Source organism: Muscardinus avellanarius (assembly GCF_963383645.1).
Source record: "Muscardinus avellanarius genome assembly, chromosome: 3".
Taxonomy (NCBI): domain Eukaryota; kingdom Metazoa; phylum Chordata; class Mammalia; order Rodentia; family Gliridae; genus Muscardinus; species Muscardinus avellanarius.
Window position 1 is genome coordinate 52,975,208 of NC_137788.1, and position 22,087 is coordinate 52,997,294.

The window sequence follows — 22,087 nt, forward strand, 5'->3', positions numbered from 1 at the left end:
TTTAAAAAATTTCTTTAGAAATGTCAACTGAATGTAAAAATAACAAGGGGAGACCTTCCAACATGAAGGACATGGTGCTCTAGTGTTGTGCTAACTGACTGCGGGCAAATGCCATATTTATTCTAGATTGTGGGAAAGTTAACTTGTGCTAAGAATGATTGGCTGGAGTTTAATAACAGTGTTTGTGTTAAGTTTGCAACTGTCGAGTTTATGACTATAAATCATCTCGAGAGTGACCCATATAACCTTCGACATTCCAAGGGCTGGTAATTCCACCTCCTGCTTTCTCACCCCAGGACTCATACAGTTAACAAAATAGACTGGATAATTTTAAGTAATGATTTGGGGAGGTAGAAAGAGGTAAAGGGTGGAAGGAGACAGATGTTTCAGATCAACCAAGTTGATATTTAAAAAAAAAAAAAATACAGTCTCCTAACACTTTGGATCAAGTTGACCAGTACTTGAACTCAAGATGCTAGACACGCAGTTTATTATGGTTTGTTATTTCTGCAAGTAGTTATCTTTCCCACTTATCTTTGTATAAAGCTAACCCCTATTCAATAGCTTTAAATGAATGTTTTCATTTTTCCCCTCAGATAAACCAAATAATCACAATTTGAAATAACATCCAAATGTAAAAGTGATTTTTTAAAATTACAAATTTTATTACAGATCCTGAACTAAATCTTTACAAGGGAGCACTTCGTTCCAATGCCAATAATAATAACAAATAATGACCGACATAAAGCCAAATTTGGTTTTCCTTTTCCCATAACAACTGCACAAAAAGCCGCAGATTAGCCATAATTATTATGGCCCAGTTTTAGGATATTATGTCACACTGTCCTATCACTGGTTATCTTCCTTTGCAGAAATACCTGATTCTGCATATCTGAGCCAGAACGGGCAGCTTTGACTAATGTCTGGTGATGTGTTAGCAGATACATTTCTGTCTAGACAACAAATCAATATGGTGCCTTTTTTCCTTTTGCTTGTGTATTCATTTGCTTGGCTTATTCTTAAGCATTCACTTATGGACTTTCAGGCCACTCGGAAATAACACACAGGCGAGCTGCTGGCAAGAGAGCATAGCATTCTGACCGTCCAACAAGATGGTCTTTGAGGAACAATCCTAAATATATCCAGGCACACTGATGGCGGAGCGAGGCTGCCTCTGCACAGTTATTAAGCTTAGGCTTAAAAGCCCAGGACGACAGGGCCTCCTTCTCCTGAATTCCAATTTGGAACTACAGTCCAACCACAGGCTGTTCTTGTTGGTTGATCAGTGTCACTGAAGTCAGTAAATTCAGTCAAAAAGGCCACTTTCTCTGAGAAACAATGACAAAAAAGAATCTCATCACCAACATCGGGCCTCTGACTTCTCGATTTGTAAATTATTTTTTAATAGTCTCCACATCATCCTATATAACTCTCAAATATCCAGATTTGCATTTTGATCAAAATTTTATAGGGCCTCAGGAAGGTCTCTTCATGGAGCTATTTTGAAAACCTTGAAAATAAAATGGATTTTATGGCTATCCTCAGAGGGAAACTTGCTTTTGTTAAAGAAATGTTATGTGGTTGTTTTAACATCAGGCAGCCAAACATATATGACTGTTACAGCATATGCATAGATAATTTAAATCAAGATGAGAAGTGATATTTTTGCCTAGCAGAATTCTGATAGCTGAATTCTAAAGTTTCTGCACCTAATGTTATACAATGTGTGAAAGAAAATTTTATGTGCACTTAACACATTTATTAAATGTTACATCAGATCAGCTTTGAAAAGTGCAAATACAATTTTTAATCTCCAATGCATTATTTGGGGAAATCCATTTTACCTACATAAAGAGGCATGATAAAATAATACCACAGTTCATAAAACACTGAGATATTAAAGAAATATTTAATAATCTTAGAAATGATGATGAAGGTAGCAGTTAATACAGAACTAAGCCGTCCCAAGCAAAAGTTGGTTACTCGGACAACAAATCCAGAATGATCATGGGCAGGTCATTTTATGAAACCAGATGGGGGTGAGGGGAGACAATGTAGTTCAAGAAATAATTTAGGATGCAGTGAGTATGTATCTGCCTGAGTGTACTTTTGTGGAGTGCCTTAAGAACATAACTCAACACTTTGTCATCCACATGAATTTAATGGAAGATTTCAAACAGCTCAAATAATAGTAATTTATGTAAAACCTAGCAGATCTTTCTCTTTCTCGGCTAATGGTTGACATCTGTTTCTTCTTTTTCTTGTGTGTCTCTTATTCTTTCTCCCACTCTTGCAGCCCAATGGGAGCAGCCAAGGCAAGGTGCACAACCCATTCCTTCCCACCCCAATGTTGCCGCCGCCGCCGCCACCGCCGATGGCCAGGCCTGTGCCTCTGCCGGTGCCAGACACGAAGCCTCCGACCACGTCAGCAGAAGGAGGTGCAGCCTCCCCCACCTCACCAAGTAAGTACGCTGAGATGAGGCGCCATCCCTTATCAAGTTCTGTGCACTTGAGTTCACACCTAAGCCTTGGCCCTTACTATACAGGGTCTACAACCGGCATCAGTGCCCTGAAATGGTCTCAGTGTGAGTCTGCAGAGGCCAGGCCAGAGTGAAAGTGAATGCCACCCCTGGTACTATTGACTACTCCATATGTGGAAATGATGGAGAGTTTAGGTAGATAAAATGGTACACACCCAGGACTGAAATCAAGATACAAAGGATTAAATTTCATGCATTATTTGAGTGGTTTTGAACACAATCCCCATAAACGCCAAACCACATCTAATTATGTGAATCCTTATTAGCAAAAAAAAAAAAAAAAATCCCAATACTCCTGGATAGCCCTTCCTTCCAGGAACTTTCCATCCAAGAGAAATGTGCTTGATGAGATACAAGACTTATATACCTATACACCAGATAGGAAAAGAATGGTGAGATCAAAGTGTCCATTCAAAGGTGTGTGAGTGGAGCATGCCTGGAGGAAGAGCCTGGCAGAAGATCAGAGTAGCCATTGCGGTTGTACGGCTGAGCTTGGCAGGGGAAGGCAATCGAAGGTAGACCTGGATGGAAAGAGAAGAACTCCTGGCTCTTCTCTGAACTGTCTGGGGACATATGATCAGAGAATATAGGATTTCAAACCCTTTTTAGGTAATGGGGATGATTACTTGATGAGTTAGGGAGTAAGCCATTCTCCGTGTATTTCCTGATATGTTAGAGATGGCAGGAGCTGGACATAAACACACAAATGTGGCTTTTATTAGTGCCTGGAATGATGACAAAAAGAGTGATGGCTGGAGTTCCCAGTGAGGGATGGCCTGGCCTGGATAAGAAGTGTGATGAGCGACTTCCTCCATGCTTTCGAGAGCAATCAAAGTGTAGGAAAGGATAAGGACTGTGGCAGCAACCCCAGGGAGAGCCTTTGAGGGGATCTTTAAAGGGAGGGCTGTTGGAGGCAGAGTCTACTGAGGAAGAGATATAAGAGCAGACCAGGAAAGGAGTGTTAAGGTCAAGAAGGGATTGGGGGAAGGATATTTTTTAATAGACATAAGCACCAGGGATGGGTGGTCATTCAGATAAGTAGTAAATGAGATTCCTGGCCTCTCAGCTTTCTTACATTCAATATTGGAATTATAGTGATATTGGATACAGAAGAGAAAGGGTCAGAGAGGAAAGATGAGCTATTTAGCTCGTGTTCATTGGAGTTGATTCTGGGGACACCGAATCCAAAATGGCGAGAGTCCCTTTTGAACATACTGAGCATGAACTCTGGGTTATCTGGTATTTATGCATTTGGATACTATGTGCATAAGTGAGTGGCATTGTGAAGGAACTCTCTATCTACAGCAAAAAGATTGAGGGTCCAGGGGTGATTGAGGAGAACCTACTTTTCATGGTAAGAGATGGCATAGTTCAGCACTTCTTAATGAAGGAGAAGACCCAAATGTCCAATGACATAGAACAGGCATAATCTTGGCCTATGGATCCTGGAAGCCCAGCTGAAAAAATGGACTTCTGAGCAGAGGCTCATGGGAGTTTCCTACCTAGTGAATGTTTATGTAATATCTGCTAATGAGTCCCCAAACCCTGCTTACATCTATCCGCTGGAGCTATCAGCCACAGACTAGCAGCTACATGCTTCTTGTGCCCTGCACATACCCCGGTACCATTTTACTGTTCCTCTTCTCCTTGTCTGCACAGGACACTGCCACAGTCCTTAAAAAACCTGGTAGTAATATAACCCCTATTCTATATAGAGCATCCTCACCTTTACTATTAGTGTCTCATGCTTCAAAGTGAGTTTTCTAGAAAGGAGGTGAGGCCTGGCAGGGGACCATGCAAAAATAGAAATATAGTTATAATATAGTTAAATATAACTATAGAAGTCTAAAGAAGAGGGTGCAGGTGCCCACCTTTGTAATTACTAGCTGTGTTTCTCTGTAAAGTAGTTTCCCCATCTGTAAAATGTGGAGGATAACACCTACCTGGCAGCACGGTGTGAAACTGGCTCTGAGAGAAGTGCTTCCCCAAATAAATTGGAACATTTTATCATTGCCCAAGCTGCTGCACCGTGGAAGACACCAGACTTGTATAGTGGTGGGGTGTGTCTACAGGACCTGGAGAAGCTTCTCAGTTGGTAAATTAGATGGACAACTTTTGGCCAGTGGTTCTGGACTCCACTGCTAGACTGCAGCAAAGGCCTTGTTTAGGGAGGAGCCTCTTGGCATCTTCAAGCCCTTTGTCAACTGTGTGGGAGGAAAGGTGGGTGAGGTCTTGGCAGATCCAGCCTGAGTAGTTGCGTGTAGGTGAGGGCAGGGTTTAAAGATTTGGAGGAGGAGACTCTCAGGAGGGAGTCCCAAAGTTTGATATGGGTAATTTGATATTTACTATTTGTTTTGTTTTATTGGGGTTTTTTGTGGGGATTTTTTGTTTTGTTTTTTTCTTTTTTTTTTTTCTTTTTTTTTTTTTTTTGGCAACACTGGGGATGGAACCCGGAGGTATTCTACTTCTGAGTTATACCCCTAGCTCTATTTTTTATTTTTAGTTTAAAACAGGGTCTCACTGAGTTGCAAAGGGCCTCACTAAATAGCTGAGGATGTCCACAAACCTCAATCCTCCTGTCTTAGCCTCCCAAATGCTTAGATTACAAGCATGCACCACCATGCCCGGCTGATAGTCACTATTTGAATCATAAGAGTCAAGAAATATAGACAGAGTAAAATCTTCTGATGGCAGACAAAGTTTTTTATCATCATAAATGTCAGCCTTAGTGCTGGTCTTTTCTAGGGTATGTTGGATTCACTGTCATACTATTTCACAGCAATCTAGTGCTTACCATATTCTGCTTTATTAATAAGACAGTAATCAGCTGGGAGAGCTGTAATTTATAGCATTGGAGAAGCCTCTCAAAAGTCTCAAAGCCTGAGCTGAGTGTGACAATGCATATCTGTAATACCAGTACTTGGAAGGCTGAAACAGGAAGATCACAGGGTCTAGGCCAGCCTCAGCAACTTAGTGAGACTCTCAGTAACTTAGCAAGACTATGTTTCAAACTAAAATGTAAAATAAGACTGAGAGTATAGCTCAGAGGTAGGATGCCCCCAAGTTCAATCCCCAGTACCACTACACACACACACACACACACACACACACACACACACACACACACCTTTAAAGCCTACTGAACAAAAACTCCTCTCATGCACTAGTTTCTGAATATAAGGATAAAATGAGACAGATGTTAGAATATCACCTTCAATATTAGAGAACTTAGTTTGTAACTGTGGGAAAATGTGCTTACTCACACTGCACCCCAAGATTATACCCAGTGTCTACCTGGCAGTGTCACTGGCAGTCCTGGGCCACTACAGGCCTTTCTCCTTAGCTCCCTCTCCTGCATGGAACTGATGGTACAGGGCTGCAGGTGGCTGTGTGTTCCAGACCAGCACCTGTCTCTACATCCAGTTTCTACTTCTAAGCTGTACAGTCTAGAGAGCAGTAAGTGAGGGGGTGCAGAGGAGCCAAGAGTGTGTGGCCAGGTAGACGTCAGAGTGAAGTAGCCTCCCCGCTCTTGCCATGCATCTCCAATGCCTTTCTCCATTCATTTATTCAGCCCTCATATATTAGGCACCTGCTATATTCCAAGGCTGCATTAGCTGCCTGGGATACAGAGATGATTAACCCCTGCTCCCAAGAAATGGGGATTTATCAAGGGATACAGCTGGTAAACAGGCAGGGGCATAGAACAACAGCGAGTTAAGAATGTGAATTGGGACTATAAGATGACGTGGGACAGGGTTGGGTCCAGGTCTGGGGCTTTAGTGACAGACTCTGTTTTGTGGGGCATGACTTCAAAGCTACTTAGTAAGGGTAACATTCTGGTGTTTTAAGAGAAAGTATATAACTTTTTCTTCAGAAACAAGCTTGAGGGAGTAGGGAACCTAAAATTGGATTATCACTAGATAAAAGTTTAGGGAAAAACTTTAATAAATCATATGCCTTCTTAGAAATTAAAATCACAAGATGGTTGGACCCTCTTTGTCAGTTTGTTAGATCTTCATGTTAGCAGAAAGATCCATGACAGGGTATTAGGTACAGATATTCAGCATCCAATAATATATTTTAAAATGAAGCATATTTCAGAAACATTGATCATATGATGTAAGACAGCCTTTTCTGTTAAGGGATTTGAGATGACTTGCAATAAAATAAGATTTTAAAAATAAAAGCTAGTATGTAAAGGGGTTCCCGTATTACTCATACATTTCTGAGTCTCAACTTTCTGGGGCCTCAACTCCCATGTCTGCTAATGGGAGTAATGCTAAACTTGGGCCAGTCTCATAGGAAGATTATCAGGATGAACTAGGTGACAGATGTGCTGTACTGTGCTGTAGACAAAAGTCCAAGCCATCATTTTTAATATCCTTTTATAATGAAATACAAATGGATGCCAGCCTAGAGCAGAGTATGTATTTTTTTAACTAATCAGTTGCCTCTGGCACTAATACTAAACTTTGCTGCTATGACTAGAAAAACAGGGGTAAGGCAGATCTGGGGGGGAAAAATGCCTAGGAAATAAGTACATTTTAATGGGGGAAAAATATTCTTACCAGTGCCCTAAAAAAAAAGAAGAGTGGGGTAGGAATAACAGTTCTATTTTCTCTCAAGGAGAACTTGTATATTATTATGTGTTTGGAGAAAGATTGATAGACTGTACCAGCACTCCTTAGGATATCATGAGAAATTGGAGGCATGACCTGTGAGAGCAACTCACATGAGTGTGTTCCATTCCCAGTTATTAAGTGCCAGTGTGGGATTCTATCCCCAGCAAGGGAGGACTGCTGCTTCCATTCATGCAGTATGTACTTGCTGAGTACCAGCTAAGTGCCAAGAACTCCTCTAGGTGCTATATTTCAGCAAGGGACAAATGAGATCAAAGTGCTGGCCTTTGGAGCTTGTATTCTAGAGAGAGGAGAGAGACCACAAGCAAAACCGTCAGGGTAAAAGGTGGTTAGGATATAAGGTGCCATCATCTCTGCTACATAGGAAGATGAATTGCATAGAGGTTGGGAGCACCAGGAAGGGAATGAACTATAAGCAGGTAGAAAGGCCAGGTGAGAAGGGGAATTTAAGAGCCAAGCTCTGGGCCTGGGGAGCCAGGAGACTGCAGTGAGCAGCAGTTTCCAAACAAAATGAGCAGCCCAGCCCATGCAGAGGCCTGTTTGAGGGAACTGAGGATGGACAGGGAGAGAATGGAAGTTGGAGGCAAGGTCAGAGAGGGGCTGAGGATGTGAATGAAGCATGGGAACACAAATCATGTAGGACCTTCCAGGCAGCCTCAGGGCTTTGCATCCTCCCAGAGAGATGGGGAGCACAGGAATGGTGCCGCTTGGATTTTAATAGAAACGCCCCCGAAAGGTTTTATTGAGAAGAGTTTTCCAGGAGCAGGGATGAAAACAGCAAGACCAGTTAAAGACTCTGTCTTTTTATCAATGAATATAATGAGTGTCTTCTCCATGACAGCTGCTGTTGTAGGCACAAAAGATACAAAAGTGAAAGAAACAGAATCTCCTGCCCCAACAAAGCTTGTGTTCTAGCGAGAGGAGACAATAATCAAAATACAAGTAAATTAGGAAGTTAGGGACCAGTAGACACAGGGAGAACACTGAAAGAGGCAGGGTATGGGGCGGGAGGCAATGCTACTGCACTTATCCTAGCCAAAGCTGCTGAGGACCTGCACCCGTGCCAGCAGCCAGGGAAGTGGGCCATGGTTGGGTTCCAGATGTATCAAAAGGTCAGCTAATGGAATTTGTCAATGCACTTGGTATGGATTGAGAAAGGAGCAGTTCTAGGCAAGGGTGGGAGACCAGAAGTTGCGTTTGAGCAGGTTTTATTTGAGATGTCCTACTGCTGAGATTATTCATAAGAACATCCTGCCCACTGTACTCTGTACACATTACTGTTTCTGGGTATATCATCTCATTAACTGGGAAAGGATTCCTTTTTGAACATGTAATACAATAGACACATTTTCCTACGAGTCCTGAGGACAAGAGCTCAAGAACATGAGAAATCTCTCATTATGTTTGAGTCTATTTGTGGCATGATAATTCAAAACACACCATTCTTTGTGTTAATTGGCTATATGATCCAATTTTCATAAAGTAGTTGGGACCAAGATCATACTATAAAAATAGACTTTTTTATATTTTGTTTCTGAAATACAGATTGGCATCATAGCCTAGAATTATAATGATAAGAAAAAACACTTTTGAATTATGATGGAAGATAAAATATGCATATTTTCATTTTTAATTAATTAGGAACACAAACATTCAATTTAAAAATGCATAAAAGACTCATAAACATTTTTGTCCATAACTTCTTAGCTATGAATTTCTGATTTTTTTAAAACAGAATTCTATTAAAATATAAGCATATAATAATAACTTACCTTTATTATTTATTTTTATATCTTTGATGAATCTTGTCTATGTTCATTATATGAATGAATTTGAGTGTTTTAACCAAGAACATAACAGTAATCTATGACTGGATGGAGATTTTTTAGAATAATAATTAACATGTGCTGGTTGTTTTCTGATTAGCAAAGGCCTTTACACAGATATATTATCTTTTTTTTTTTTTTTTTTTTTTGCAGATTTGGGGGTGGAACTCAGGGACATTTGACCTCCAAGCTACACCCCCTGTCCTGTTTTATATTCTTTATTTTGAAAGAGGGTCTTACTAAGCTACGGAGGGCCTCACTAAGTAGCTGAGGCTGTCCGCGAACCGTGATCCTCCAGTCTCAGCCTCCCAAATGCTGGGATTACAAGCATATGCCACCACGCCTGGCCACACATATATTTTCTTATCCCATCTGTTCAAACCTTGTGAGAGGTGGGATTTTCTAGACAAGGAAAATGAGAGTAGAAAGCAGAGGTTTCTTTCCCCAAGATTATACTCCCTGGTAATTTGGCAGAGACTCAAATACAGGCCTTCCCTCTCCTCCTGCTGCCTCATACTGTAACTAAACCAATTGCAAAGCAATTGACTGTGCTCTGGTCATGGGAAAAACATACTGCCTGCCCAGGCCTGGAATTAACAAGAAAGTATTTGGCTTTTACTAATGTATCTTGCACTCTTAAGAATCCTTATATGTATTATTTCATCATTTCAATCACATAAATTTCCTTTTTACCCTAATTGAAAAAGATAAGTCTTGGAGAGATAAGGTAACTTTCAAAAGATTACTCATTCAGGTATTGTAGAGACCTGAGTCACATCCCACCACCTGTTTATTTGTTTGTTTGTTTGTACTGGGGATTTAACCCAATATAAGACAATCTGCCTTGAAGCTATACCTCCATCCCTTTTTATTTTTAGTTTTGCTGAGGGTGGCCTTGAGACTGCAATCTTCCTTTCTCAGCTTCCCAAGTATTGGGATTACAGGCACACACCACCATGCCCAGCAATATCATCCAACTTGAACCTAGAGTTAGTAGGCTTTGCTGGAGCATAAGAATCTATAAAAATATTTGCTTTAACATAAAGCTTTCTATTTTTTTCAATTTTATTTTTGCAGTGAAAAAACTATACAGAGAAATATAGAGGAAATGTTGGTAGCCATTTATACATTAGTATGAATTGAATTGAATTCTTATACTGAGAGCATTACTAGCAGGGAAGGCAAGAAAGCACAATATCTGGAAGCAGACAAAAAACTGTTTTCTCCTTCAGTGAAGAAACAGGGGATTATAGGAAAGAAAGAAAAAAGTGAGTTACTGGTTTCTTTTCACAACACTTTTTCATAACTAATGCCAGGATTATAACATACCTTTTTAATTTTTTAAATTTATGTTCAGTGACAATTTTTTCAGTGTATAGTTCTGTGAGTTCGTATCACATCATGGATTCTGACAGCCAACACCACAGACAAGATACGGAACAATTCCAAACAGCTGATGATTCCTGTTGACCCTTAAGTCAGTGTCGTATAGGACAAGTGAACTTATTTTACTTCTATTTCCACACGTTGATTTTAATCTCTTTATCAGTGCTGCTGCTATCCTGGTTACTTTAGTTTTTTATATTCTTTGGAATTAGGGGATTATGAAAGAGACCCAAATACACACAGTATTTTTAGTCTATGATAAGAGTGGCATTTCAGAGGAGGGAAAGGGATTACTCAATAAAATGTATTGGAACAACTGAGTATCAGTCAGGAGAAAAATCCTCACACAAAAATAAATTTGAAACAAAAAATATAACATGAAAGCATTAAGCCATAAATTACCACAAGAAAATGTAGGGCATTTTTTTTTTTATTAAAGTAAGGAAGCCTTTTTTTTTTTTTTTTTTTTCCCTTGGTTCCTGGAAACCCTTCTACCTCCAGGCTACATTCCCAGACCTATTTTATATTTTATTTGGAAACAGGGTCTCTTAAGCCAGTACGGCTGGCTTTGAACCTGCACGATCCTCCTGTCTCCACCTCCCAAGTGCAGGGATTACAAGTGTGCGCCACCACATCCAGCAAGGAAGCCTTTTTTAAAGAATACAAAAACCCAGCATCCATGAACAAAAAGACTGAAATTTCTACTCTAAACGTATCAAAAATTTATATAGAAAAAAAACTAACCTAAGGGGAAGTCAAAGGCAGAAGATAAAATGGAAAAAATATGTTTGCAATACATATCACATGTTATCTGATATGTAGCATGGGTGGTACACACGTGTGTATGCCTACTTTCATAGTACAGGGGATTTAACCCTGGGATGTTCTACCTCTGAGCAATACCCCAACCCTATTTTATTTTATTTTTATTTTGAAACAGTGTTTCAGTTCCTAAGGCCATGCTGAGTTGCTGAGGCTGGCTTAGAACCTATAATCCTTCTGTCTCAGCCTCCCAAGTATTGGGATTTCAGGCATGCACACCATGCCCCAGCTTGTTTTGTTTTGTTTTGTGGTACTGGGGATCAAACCTAGCACTCTACCACTGAGCTACATTCCCAGGACCCACTTTTTTCAAATTATTTTTTATTTTGAGACAAGGTCTTGCTAAAGTCATAGAACATCCGTTCATCCTGTCTCCACCTCCTGAGTAGCTGGAATTAGAGGCCTGCACCACTGCATCCAACTAATATACATTTTAGATGTCAGAAAAAGACCAACAATCCAATGGAAGGACAAGAAAATGATAAAACAACAAAGAGAAGAAAAGCATTTTAAAGATTTCTCACTCATGTAATATGAGAGCAATACAAATTAAAGCTTAAAATATATTTTTACCTAACACATTTGCAAAGATGGAAAAGTATCTTAACATAACACTGGTAAACATACAGAAAATAGGCCCTGTTTTACAACATTAAAAGACTACAAATGGATTCAACCACTTCAGAGAACAATTTAGTTTTGTATAGAAATATATATATATATATATATATATATATTTAAATTACATATGTAAATATGATCATGTGTAAATATTAAATGTTTACATATGAAATTTATGTATAAGGGTTTTTTTTTTTTGTTTTGGGAGGGTTGGGGGTTTGTTTTTTTTTGTAGTACTAGGGGTGGAATCCAGGGACTTTTCTACCTCTGGGCTATACTCCCAGACCTATTTTATATTTTATTTGGGTCTCACTAAGTTGCTGAGAGCCTCACTAAGTAGCTGAGGCTGGCTTCGAACCTGTGTGATCCCCCATCTCAGCCTCCCAAGTGCTGGGATTACAAGTGTATGCCACTACACCTGGCTCTATGTATAAGTTTTAAGTATAAACCCTGCATACATTTAGACATATGAGCAAAGAAGTACATAAAATATTTATTGCAACATCAGTTATAATGAAATATTGGTAACCCCAAATCCACTTATAATATGTTGTATGTTAGGAACTCTTTCAAATCAAGAGACGGGTCTATGTGAGTTCATGGAATAATCTCTGGGTAATGTGAAGTTGGCCAAGGTGAATACTGGGAGGTGTGAACTGTACAAGATGCTACCCTCAGAAGGGGAGAACACTTGAACAGATAGTTGGTCATGTGCAGAGAGCAGTAACTGGTAACAGTGGCTGACCAGGAGAAAGGCAAGGCCATGAGGCGATGGCTTTTTTGGTGCCTTATGTACTGGAAATGAAAGATATTAAAATTAAATATTTTAATGTATCTACATTAAGTCACCCTTTTATATCAAATATATATTTTTATTTCTTAAAATATTGCCTAGCCAGGTTTGGTAGCACACACCTGGAATCCCAGTACTTGGGAAGCTGAGATAGTAGGATCACATTTTTTAGCACAGTCTCAGCAAAGTAGTAAGACTCTGAACAACTTAGTGAAATCCTGTTTCAGAACAAAACAAAAAGTTTTTTTTTAAAGGGCTAGGAGTATAGCTTAGAGGTAGAAAGCCTCTGGGTTCAATCCCCAGCACCATAATAAAATAAATAAATAATATTTCCTAATAATCTTGTTTGTACTTCAACCACAACGTGACCAAAATCCCAGACCCACACACAGAGCTCGATAAAATCCTTGGCAATTTTCATTCATCTAGCTTTTAGCTGCAACCTGAACTTGGAGTGTAATAGAGAACGTGTGTGCTCTTTCTGGTAAAGAATAATATTCCTTTCCCCTCACAGGCAGCAGAGTTCAGCATGAGGTTAGCATTTCCATTCTCAGCAGTCATTATTTGGTCACAGGTTCTGCTTTTGGAACCCATTAAATACAAATGTACACGTGCTATCTTAAGTCACATTTGTTATAAAGACTTTTCAGAGAATTCTCATTTTGCGTAGAATCCACTCCTAACACACCTGCAAAGGGAAAAGAAAAAGAATTAATGGAAATCAGGCGTTTGGGTGGGTATTTTCATATGCATTGTCTTAGGTGCTGCTGTTGTTACAATTCCCAAAATGGGAATTGTGAGCCCTCTTTTAAAGAGGATGAAACTGAACCAAAGCTAAACCCAGCTCCTGCACTCCAAAGCATGGTGCTTTCGGCTCTTCCAGGACTTGTACGATGTTTAGAGGTATAGGATTGGACAGCTTTCTGTTGAAAGCCCTTAGACACTCCTTATATTTTTATTATTATTATTTCAAAAATAACATCGTCTTGGGCACATTGAATTAGATGAAAAGCACAGAAGCCAGAGCAGGAAGAGACTGAGAGATGAGCGTCTCCAAGAAGCAGAGGAAGCAGAGAACAGGAGGTCTGGCCCCCAGCTATTCAAACCTTGTCAGCCTCAGCATTCAGAGTTCGCTCTTTCAGATGACAGAGAGGTAGCAAATGAGTTTTGAAACTTTGTTTATAAAGGTAATATAGGATACTGTGGGAAATTCGAAAAATTTGGAAAAGTATGAATACAAAAACGTATTTTAAAAAGTAAAAAGAAAGTCTTAAAACCAGAATCATTGTCTCCCATAGCAACTACTAGTAACATTTTTATATTATTTCCCCATCTTTTTAGTGCATGTCTATGTGTGTACATATATACACACACATATAATATGGATATGATCTCCCTGAATATAGGCTGTGGGGGGGTACAAGGGATTAAATCAAGGGCATTCTACCTCCAAGCTATATCCCCCAGCCCTTTTTTGTTTGTTTTGAAACAAGGCTGGTCTTGAACCTGGGATCTTCATGTTTCAGCCTCCCAAGTACTGGGATTGCAGGCATGTGCCACCACGCCCAGTTCTATTTTCTTAGTTGCAACAATATACCTTTTCTTATAGTAAGTTAGGAAATGTAATTTTAAACTATTTGTATTTGTATAGAAAATTCACTTTGTTTCAGCCTACAAAATATGCTCCAGCATATGCTATCTATTTTTGCCTCCAACTTTAATAATTTCTGGGTTTGGAATTACTTATACAAACAGTATGAATATTCCTCTTAAGATATACTACTGAATTGCTTTGCAAAAAGATTGCATAACTTTCACCCTTATAAACTGCTTATAAATCTGATGATAACTCTAACCCTTCAGAGGTTTGAATATTATCTTAATTGCTGGGCTAAAGAGATCTTGGGGATATAATACTGTTAATAAGACTTTAGAATCATAATCCCATAATAAATGGTTTACCATTTTCCTTCAAATATGCAGCACAATAGAATTCAGGAATTTCCCATCTGTCGACAAAGCCTCTGTATCGACCACTCTTTGGATTGCTCCTGCAGAGAGGTTATCCTGTTAGACATTCACTGAGGGTTGGTAAAGCTTTCATCAAAGGGCTAGGAGAATAATGTTATGTTAGACTCTTTAAAAAAAGAAGTTCAGAGAGGTTAACCGGCTTGACCAGATCATATTTGTAGTAAGAGATCAACAATATTCTATCCAGAATTTTCTGGTTCAGAAATTCCTTTTCTATTGATTGCATCTCATTGCCTCAGAAAAAGTATTATTTGAAAATTTCAAGCTTCATTTGTGCTCATTCTTAAAAATTATTGGAAGGTATTTAAAAATCATCCATAATCCCATTCCTCAGAGAGAATAATTTTGCATATTTTCCAATATCTTCCTGTTCATATTTCAGTCATAATTAATCATATGTTTGTAAATGTATGTATGTACATGTGTGTACATTTACTTGTATATGGTTTGGGGTTTTTTTGGTTTTTTTGTTTTGTTTGGTTTGGTTTGGTTTGGTGTACTGGGGTTCCTGGAAGCCCTTCTACCTCCGGGCTACACTCCCAGACCAATTTTTACATTTTTATTTGGAAACAGGGTCTCCTAAGCCAGCGCGCGTGGCTGGCTTCGAACCTGCGCGATCCTCCTGTTTCAGCGTCTCAAGCGCGGGGATTAAAAGCGTGCACCACCACGCCCGGCTTGTATATGGTTTTGTAAACTAATTTTACTTCATATTAAAATGCCCTGACGTTATTAACTATTATTTTAAAACATTATTAATGAGCCGGGCGTGGTGGCGCACACTTGTAATCCAAGCATTCGGGAGGCTGAGACTGGAAGATCATGGTTCCTGGACAGTCTCAGCTACTTAGTGAGGCCCTCGATAACTTAGTGAGACCCTATTTCAAAATAAAGAATAAGCCAGGTGTGGTGGCGCACACTTGTAATCCCCGTGCTTGAGACGCTGAAACAGGAGGATTCCGCAGGTTCAAAACCAGCCTCAGCTCCATAGTGAGGCTCTCAGCAACTTGGCGAGACCCTGTTTCCAAAGAAAATATAAAATAGGTCTGGGAGTATAGCCCGGAGGTAAAAGGCCTCTGGGTTCCATCCCCAATACCACCAAAAATAAATAAATACATACATACATAAATAAAGAATAAAAAATAGGGCAGGGGGTGTAGTTCAGAGGTCGAATGCCCCTAGGTTCCATCCTCAGACCCGCAAAAAAGAAAAAAAAAAAAAAACAGCATTAATGGATATAAAATATTCCAATGTATGGGTGGCATTAACTTATAAATTGTTTCTCATTTTTTGCTCTTATAAGAAATGTTGTAGTGAACATCTTGAAGCATAAATCTTTATCTGTATTTTTTAGTGTTTGTTGAAGATAAATTCCCAGTAGATTTCCAGAGTTACGTGACCCTTTTTTTATTTTTTGAGATTGCAGAAGGCTTTCAACAAGGAGTGATCCAATATATTGATCGAAGTTTCTTTTTTTAGCAAACCCCAGCTGAATCCAGAGTCTGTTGCCTGTGGCTATTTAATATAACTTTCACCTGTGCCTACTCACACGTTTGCTTCTGATCAATAAATATGTTCTATCAATTGAAACAACATACACATAAAAATAAATGACAGTTATAGAATTTGGATTAGTCCTCAAAAGTGAATTGAAATAGACTGAAACAAAATTGTATTCTTATCCTTTAAATTTTATTATCAAAAAAGAGAAAGCTGTGGACAGTTTGAATACTTATGTGCACTAGAAACCCTCATTGTGAAGTGCCCTTTTATGCACAGATCTTGATTACATAGGGTTAAGGTGTCTCCAGGGTAAAAGTTTCTCTGGTCCCCTTCTGTGTTCACACACCAATATGAAAAGTCTCATATCTTCCTCTCTGCCATTTTAACCCAAATCATGATCAGGCCCAAGCCACTACCCCCCCCCCCCCCAGGAGCCTTAATACAGGTAGAAATACCAGCAGAGCAAAGCCCTTGGTCTAAATGGATTCTTTTCATAATTTTTGTGAACTACTGACACATTAGGCATGTCATGCAAATTGTTACCATACATGTTAAATAATGCGAAAGTTAGATTCATTAGCTGTTCAGGAAGGAAGCTGGTGAGTATGTTGCTGTGTAATCATTTACTAGCGATAAGGAGGCTTTCAAAGTTTTATGCCCTGAGGGCTCTGTTTCTTTGTTGGTAACTTGTTTGTAAAGACAAAAGGATTACAGTGGCAGGCGTGGTGGCGCACCCTTGTAATTCCTGCGCTTGGGAGGCAGAGGCAGGAGGATCGAGGCCAGCCGCGCTGGTTTAAGAGACCCTGTTTCAAAAATACAGAAAATAGGTCTGGGAGTGTAGCCCAGAGGTAGAAGGGCTTCCAGGAACCCCAGTACCACCAAAAAAAAAAAAAAAAAAAAAAAAAAGGATTACAGAAATAATAGAATGAGGTCACTCACTGAGAAGAAGTGATCAAAATAATGAAAATTCAGTGCAGTTGTCTTCCAGATTCCAAATATCTGGATAAGAACTACAACATCCACTCAAAAGTGGGAACTTCTAAATTTCTAAATACTGGATAGTTGTGGAAGCAAAGACTGTATGTTTTCAAAGTGCTTTAAGACAGTTGTGCTTTCTCCACCTATAGAATGACATTAGTGAGGTGGACCCAAGCCCTGTAAACGTGTCAGTTCTTGGAAGGAGAGCCATTCCAATCTGTTGCGACCTTGCAGGAAATATCCTGCTCATATCCCTAAGTGAATTCAATTGTAATGGCCTCCTTTAGAAGTTAGCCAGTCTATTTTATAAGTTTCTACATTTTTTAATAAACTAAATAAAAAATCTCTGATGAGGCTTTTAGATAGATAGATAGGTAGATAGATAGATGGATAGATAGATAGATAGATAGATAGATAGATAGATAGATAGATATCATGACAGACAATGCAGTTAAAGATTCAGGACAGGATTTCAGTCTCCTGCAAGTTTCCTTCACTGATCAGTGTCACTGATAAACATTTAATAAAATTGCCGTCTGGAGACCAAAGACTGTTTCAATCTGTGTTCCTGAACTTGTTTTAATGAATTTTGTTCCAATGATGAGTACACTCCTGGGCAGAGAGTAAAATCACAAGTCTATTTTGAGTGGAATTGAAATTCTGACTAGTTAGTTTTAGAGGGAGACCCCCACATGGGTTTCTGAAAACGAGGACCACTGTGCAGGCAGGACCACCGTGCAGGTGGATGTTGGTATGAGATTGGAAGGAACAGGTGTAGAGAGGGAGGGTGTCTAGTTGTCTTACTGCCATGCACAATCAAAATGTGCTGTCTTTGCTTATTTTATAGATTATTTCTTCTTTGAAATTCAGCGGGCCTCTTCCCCTCCATATTTCAGATTCAGGTCTCTGATCCTTAAAATGTTGCCTTCTCTTCCTGTATGGCAAAACATGATTTGCATTCCACGTCTTTCCTCCTCTCTCAGCAGTGGAAGCCCCCCTTTTTTCCTCTGCTCCTTCATTTGTGCTCCCCCCTCAGGGACTTGCTGTCCCTTGAAGCCTGTCAAGCCTACACCCCCTAACAGCGAGCTCACGGGCCAGCTCCATCTCTTCTACAAACTTCTCCTGTTCCTCCTGCCAGGTGTTCCTTTTCTTTCCTATAGTCCCCCACAGACTTTCATTTATATTCCTTTTAGACATTCATATTCTCATTTTCCATACTTATGTCTCCATAGCAAACTCTTAATAATTCTGAGAATAGCAGTATGTCTTAGTCACCTCTGTACCTCCATGTTGCTCAGTACAGAGCCTGGCAAGTGTTGAAATAAGCATCTTGGGGGGAGAATACAGAGAAATATGAATATATCAAAATATTATTTTGATGCAATTCAGAGTTTGTTTGTTGTTGGTTCATTTTGGTATGAGAACCCAGGGGTACTCTACCTCTGAGCTACATCTCAAGGATTTTCATTTTTAATTTTGAGACAAGGTCTTGCTAAGTTGCTGAGGCTATTCATAAACTTGCAATCCCCCCACCCCAGCCTCCAGAACAGTTGAGATTACCTATGTGCATCAGCATGCCTGGATCGTTTGAGTTTGAACTTGGTGGAGTCTAACGGACAAAGAAGAGGGTAAATGGTTCACCACTCCCACGGAATTGGAGTATTTGATAAAACAGAAGACACATTTCTCGTTTCACTTCACATCAGTAGGTGAGCCAGTCCAGCAGGGTTTAGGGGACTTCAGCCAACCTAGACCCTCGAGGCTCACCTGCTCTCTTGCGTGATCATTCCCGCTGTGGCTGGAGGAGCTGCCAGCTTCAGGCAGGCCAGCCCAGGTGAAACTGGCCACTCAGCTCCCAGGACATCCTGGGAGCACACAGAGGGGTCTTCCATCAAAGACAGCTCTCCTTTTAGTATCCCTTCGCATAGAAATCTAGATTTTTCTCCCTTTTTTGCCCTTCCTTGGTTACACATGTTTCAGTGGCTACTAAACTGGACCTGAAAATCATCTACCTACTTTCCAAGTAAGCAACACAGATTCGGTTTCTACTTGGTCAGCTCTGGGTGATTTTATTAAGATGAAACATCTTTTGACATTGGCACAGATATCTTAATATCGTAACATCTTCTTTGGTCACATTTTCTCCCAGAGAGGGGTAAGTGCTGAGCACCATCATTCAAAACGCGTCCACCAAGTTCTGAACACCATGCCCAGGTATAATAGCTGAAGGAAGCCCCGTATGGACTTCAGCACTAGCTCATCTGGAAATGTCAGAATTCCTTTCTCCAGACACATCCGTTGTTCCTTCTTACCCAGAAAAATACAAAAAACAAAACACACAAAGCGAAAAAAGAAGCCAACATGCTGAGAATAAGAACGACTGAAATTTTGTTTGGCCAGCAGGCAGTCACTGCTTCCATGTCCCACAGAGACTGCATCCTCCCAGGGACACCTGTGGAGCTGTAAAGAACAGTGCTGATGGCTCTTTCTACTCTCCCTCCCACCCCTTGAGTCCACCCCCCCCCATTTCCCCAAAGAGAAATTCTAGCACCCTCAGAGGCCCTGCAAAACTACTGCTTATAAAGATGGAACTGTTGAACCATCCACTCAACTGACTGACTGCAGCAGGGCTCTCTTGCCTAAGCAAAGGTTATAGGATCAGTGATACAGATGGAAGGGGGTCACACAGAAGAATGTGGTTTCTTCAGATATGGGATCAAATTCCAGTTTGAGATTTTGATGCCGCTATGGTGAACGCCAGACTAAGATTCTTAAATAATGTGAAGAAATATATTACCCTGAGGAAAAATATGATCAGATTCATGGAAATAAGAGCTGGTGGGAGCATCATATAGGAATGCTCTTCCACAGTATTGGAAACTTTGACCAGAGTGAGATTGCTAGTGTCAGTAAAATGGCTGTTAAAAAATACTATTTTAGAAGCAGCCAAATATTTAATAATTTGATTTCTAATAGTCATGGTTGCCACGAAGACTTTTACAATGAACTTATATAGCCAAACAGATTTCCCTGTTGACTTTATCAAAACTATTTCAATGATCCCTGAATCTCTCCTCCAGAAATCCCCAAAAAAAGTCTACAGTAATCTTCTGGAAAAATTATTTTCTGTATACTATAATTTCCTGAGGCTCCTCCTGCAGCACTTGATTATTGCTCTCGTAAATAAGGCAAGAATTATAATTAGAAGAGATATGAACGTGATATACAAGCCTAGTAAACAGAATTTTATATAATTAATTGCCATATTGTCCCCTTTTCTTGTTTTTTATATTCATATTGAAGGCTCTTAACCATGCATGTATAATTGATTCACTATGGTATATGTGGTTGTTTTAATAAAAAGTCTGAATTGAGGTTTTGTTCAATAATGTAACTCCCTAATTCCATGGTTTCTTTCGGAAGATCAAATTCAATTTATGACCTATCTTTTCTGGAACTACATCCTGTTGTAGATGAGTGTCTGCCTGCTCTAGCTATAAAAATGGAAAATGAGTCAGAATTCCTTCCTTCCTTTCTTCCTCCTTCCTTCCCTTGTTTTTTCTGTCTCCCTGATTTTCCCCTGAGGTTAGTTTTCTAGTCCCCATTCTATGACTTAGGAACCTGAGTTTCTCAGATTTTTGCAGTTGTAATATGCTTTTTAAAAAAAAATACAAAGATGCCACCATCTCTCTTACCACTGCTGTCTCTTTTACTAACCAGGTTAAACTTTGGAGCAGTTTTAGTAGCCCTTGAGAGCAATAAATGTCTTCTAGAATATTTTGAAACCAAGACTAAGTTTTGTCCCATGACTAAGAAAAAAAAAATCTAATTATTAGCCTGGTAGTAATTCTAAAGTACTGTACTAAATTATCTGTATGATAAACCTTCTTTCCAACGGAAAAATTTAAGTCAAGTGAAAATATGTAATGGGGTATAGTACAAATACCTTTCCAACTTTAGTAAGCTTGCTCTGGACAATAGAGAACTATCTTCACACACACACACAAAATGCCCCCAGTGGCATGTCTGCTGGGATCAATTAGCTGATTTGTTTATGATGTCATCAGTATGACAGAAATGCCATAGAACATTCTACTGTCTATGATGAGCAGCCAGCCAGTGCCCACTGTCCCACCAGGACCATCAAACTCAGGGCTCACATTTCAGCATCTTCCACCAGTTCCCTTGATGCCGAGACATACCCATTATTCCTTTTGCTGCTTTCTCAACCTACCTACCTTTTCATGGAGGAAAAGGACACAGTTTTCTCTGCCCACTAATCAGTTCAGCAGGTTATTTCACCTACTAGCTTCTTCCTTATCTCTCCTTCCTCCTCTTGTGCTCTGGAAGTGAGTGAATGTACACTACCAGGTCATTTTAGTCCATCATCTACAATATATAACTTTCTGTTGATGTCTTATTTATTTGTTTATTTATTTATTTATTTCTGTTACTGGGGATTGAACCCGGAGGCATACTACCCCTGAGTTACACCCCTGGCTTATCTTTTATTATTATTTTGAAATAGGGTCTCACTAAGTTATTGCATGCTAGCCTCAAACCTGCAATCTTCCTGTGTCCGCTTCCCAAATACTGGGACTACAGTCATGTGTTACTGTGCTGGGCTGATGTGTTGATATTTCTTAAAGTGTATTGAAGTAAAGCCATCTGGGAAAAGCACATTGCAGAGAGTTTTACTGAACTTAAAAAAAATAATAAAATGTTTCCATACCAATGAGCGTGGGGTCCCTGCAACATGGCATAATGCACCGTGGCATAATGCGTTTCACAGGTCTGCTCACACTGGTATGGCATGAACTGAGGAGTGGGGAGCTCCATGGATTTTCATTGCTAGAAACTACACACCATATGTCCAGATCATTTTATCTAAAGTCGTTACTGGATAAAACCTCCTAAAGCATATACTATTACAAGAAAAACATTTCTATG

General features: G+C 39.6%; 1 protein-coding gene across 1 annotated transcript in view; it reads left to right on the forward strand.

Moving 5' to 3' along the window:
• NFIA (nuclear factor I A) overlaps positions 1–22,087 on the forward strand; it is a gene marked incomplete at both ends in the record, with an annotated part of 386,945 nt that overhangs the window by 334,253 nt on the left and 30,605 nt on the right. Inside the window, one exon of the mRNA XM_080692591.1 lies at positions 2,297–2,462. Within this exon, the coding sequence (XP_080548717.1) occupies positions 2,297–2,462 (166 nt within the window). The remainder of the gene's footprint in view (positions 1–2,296; positions 2,463–22,087) is intronic.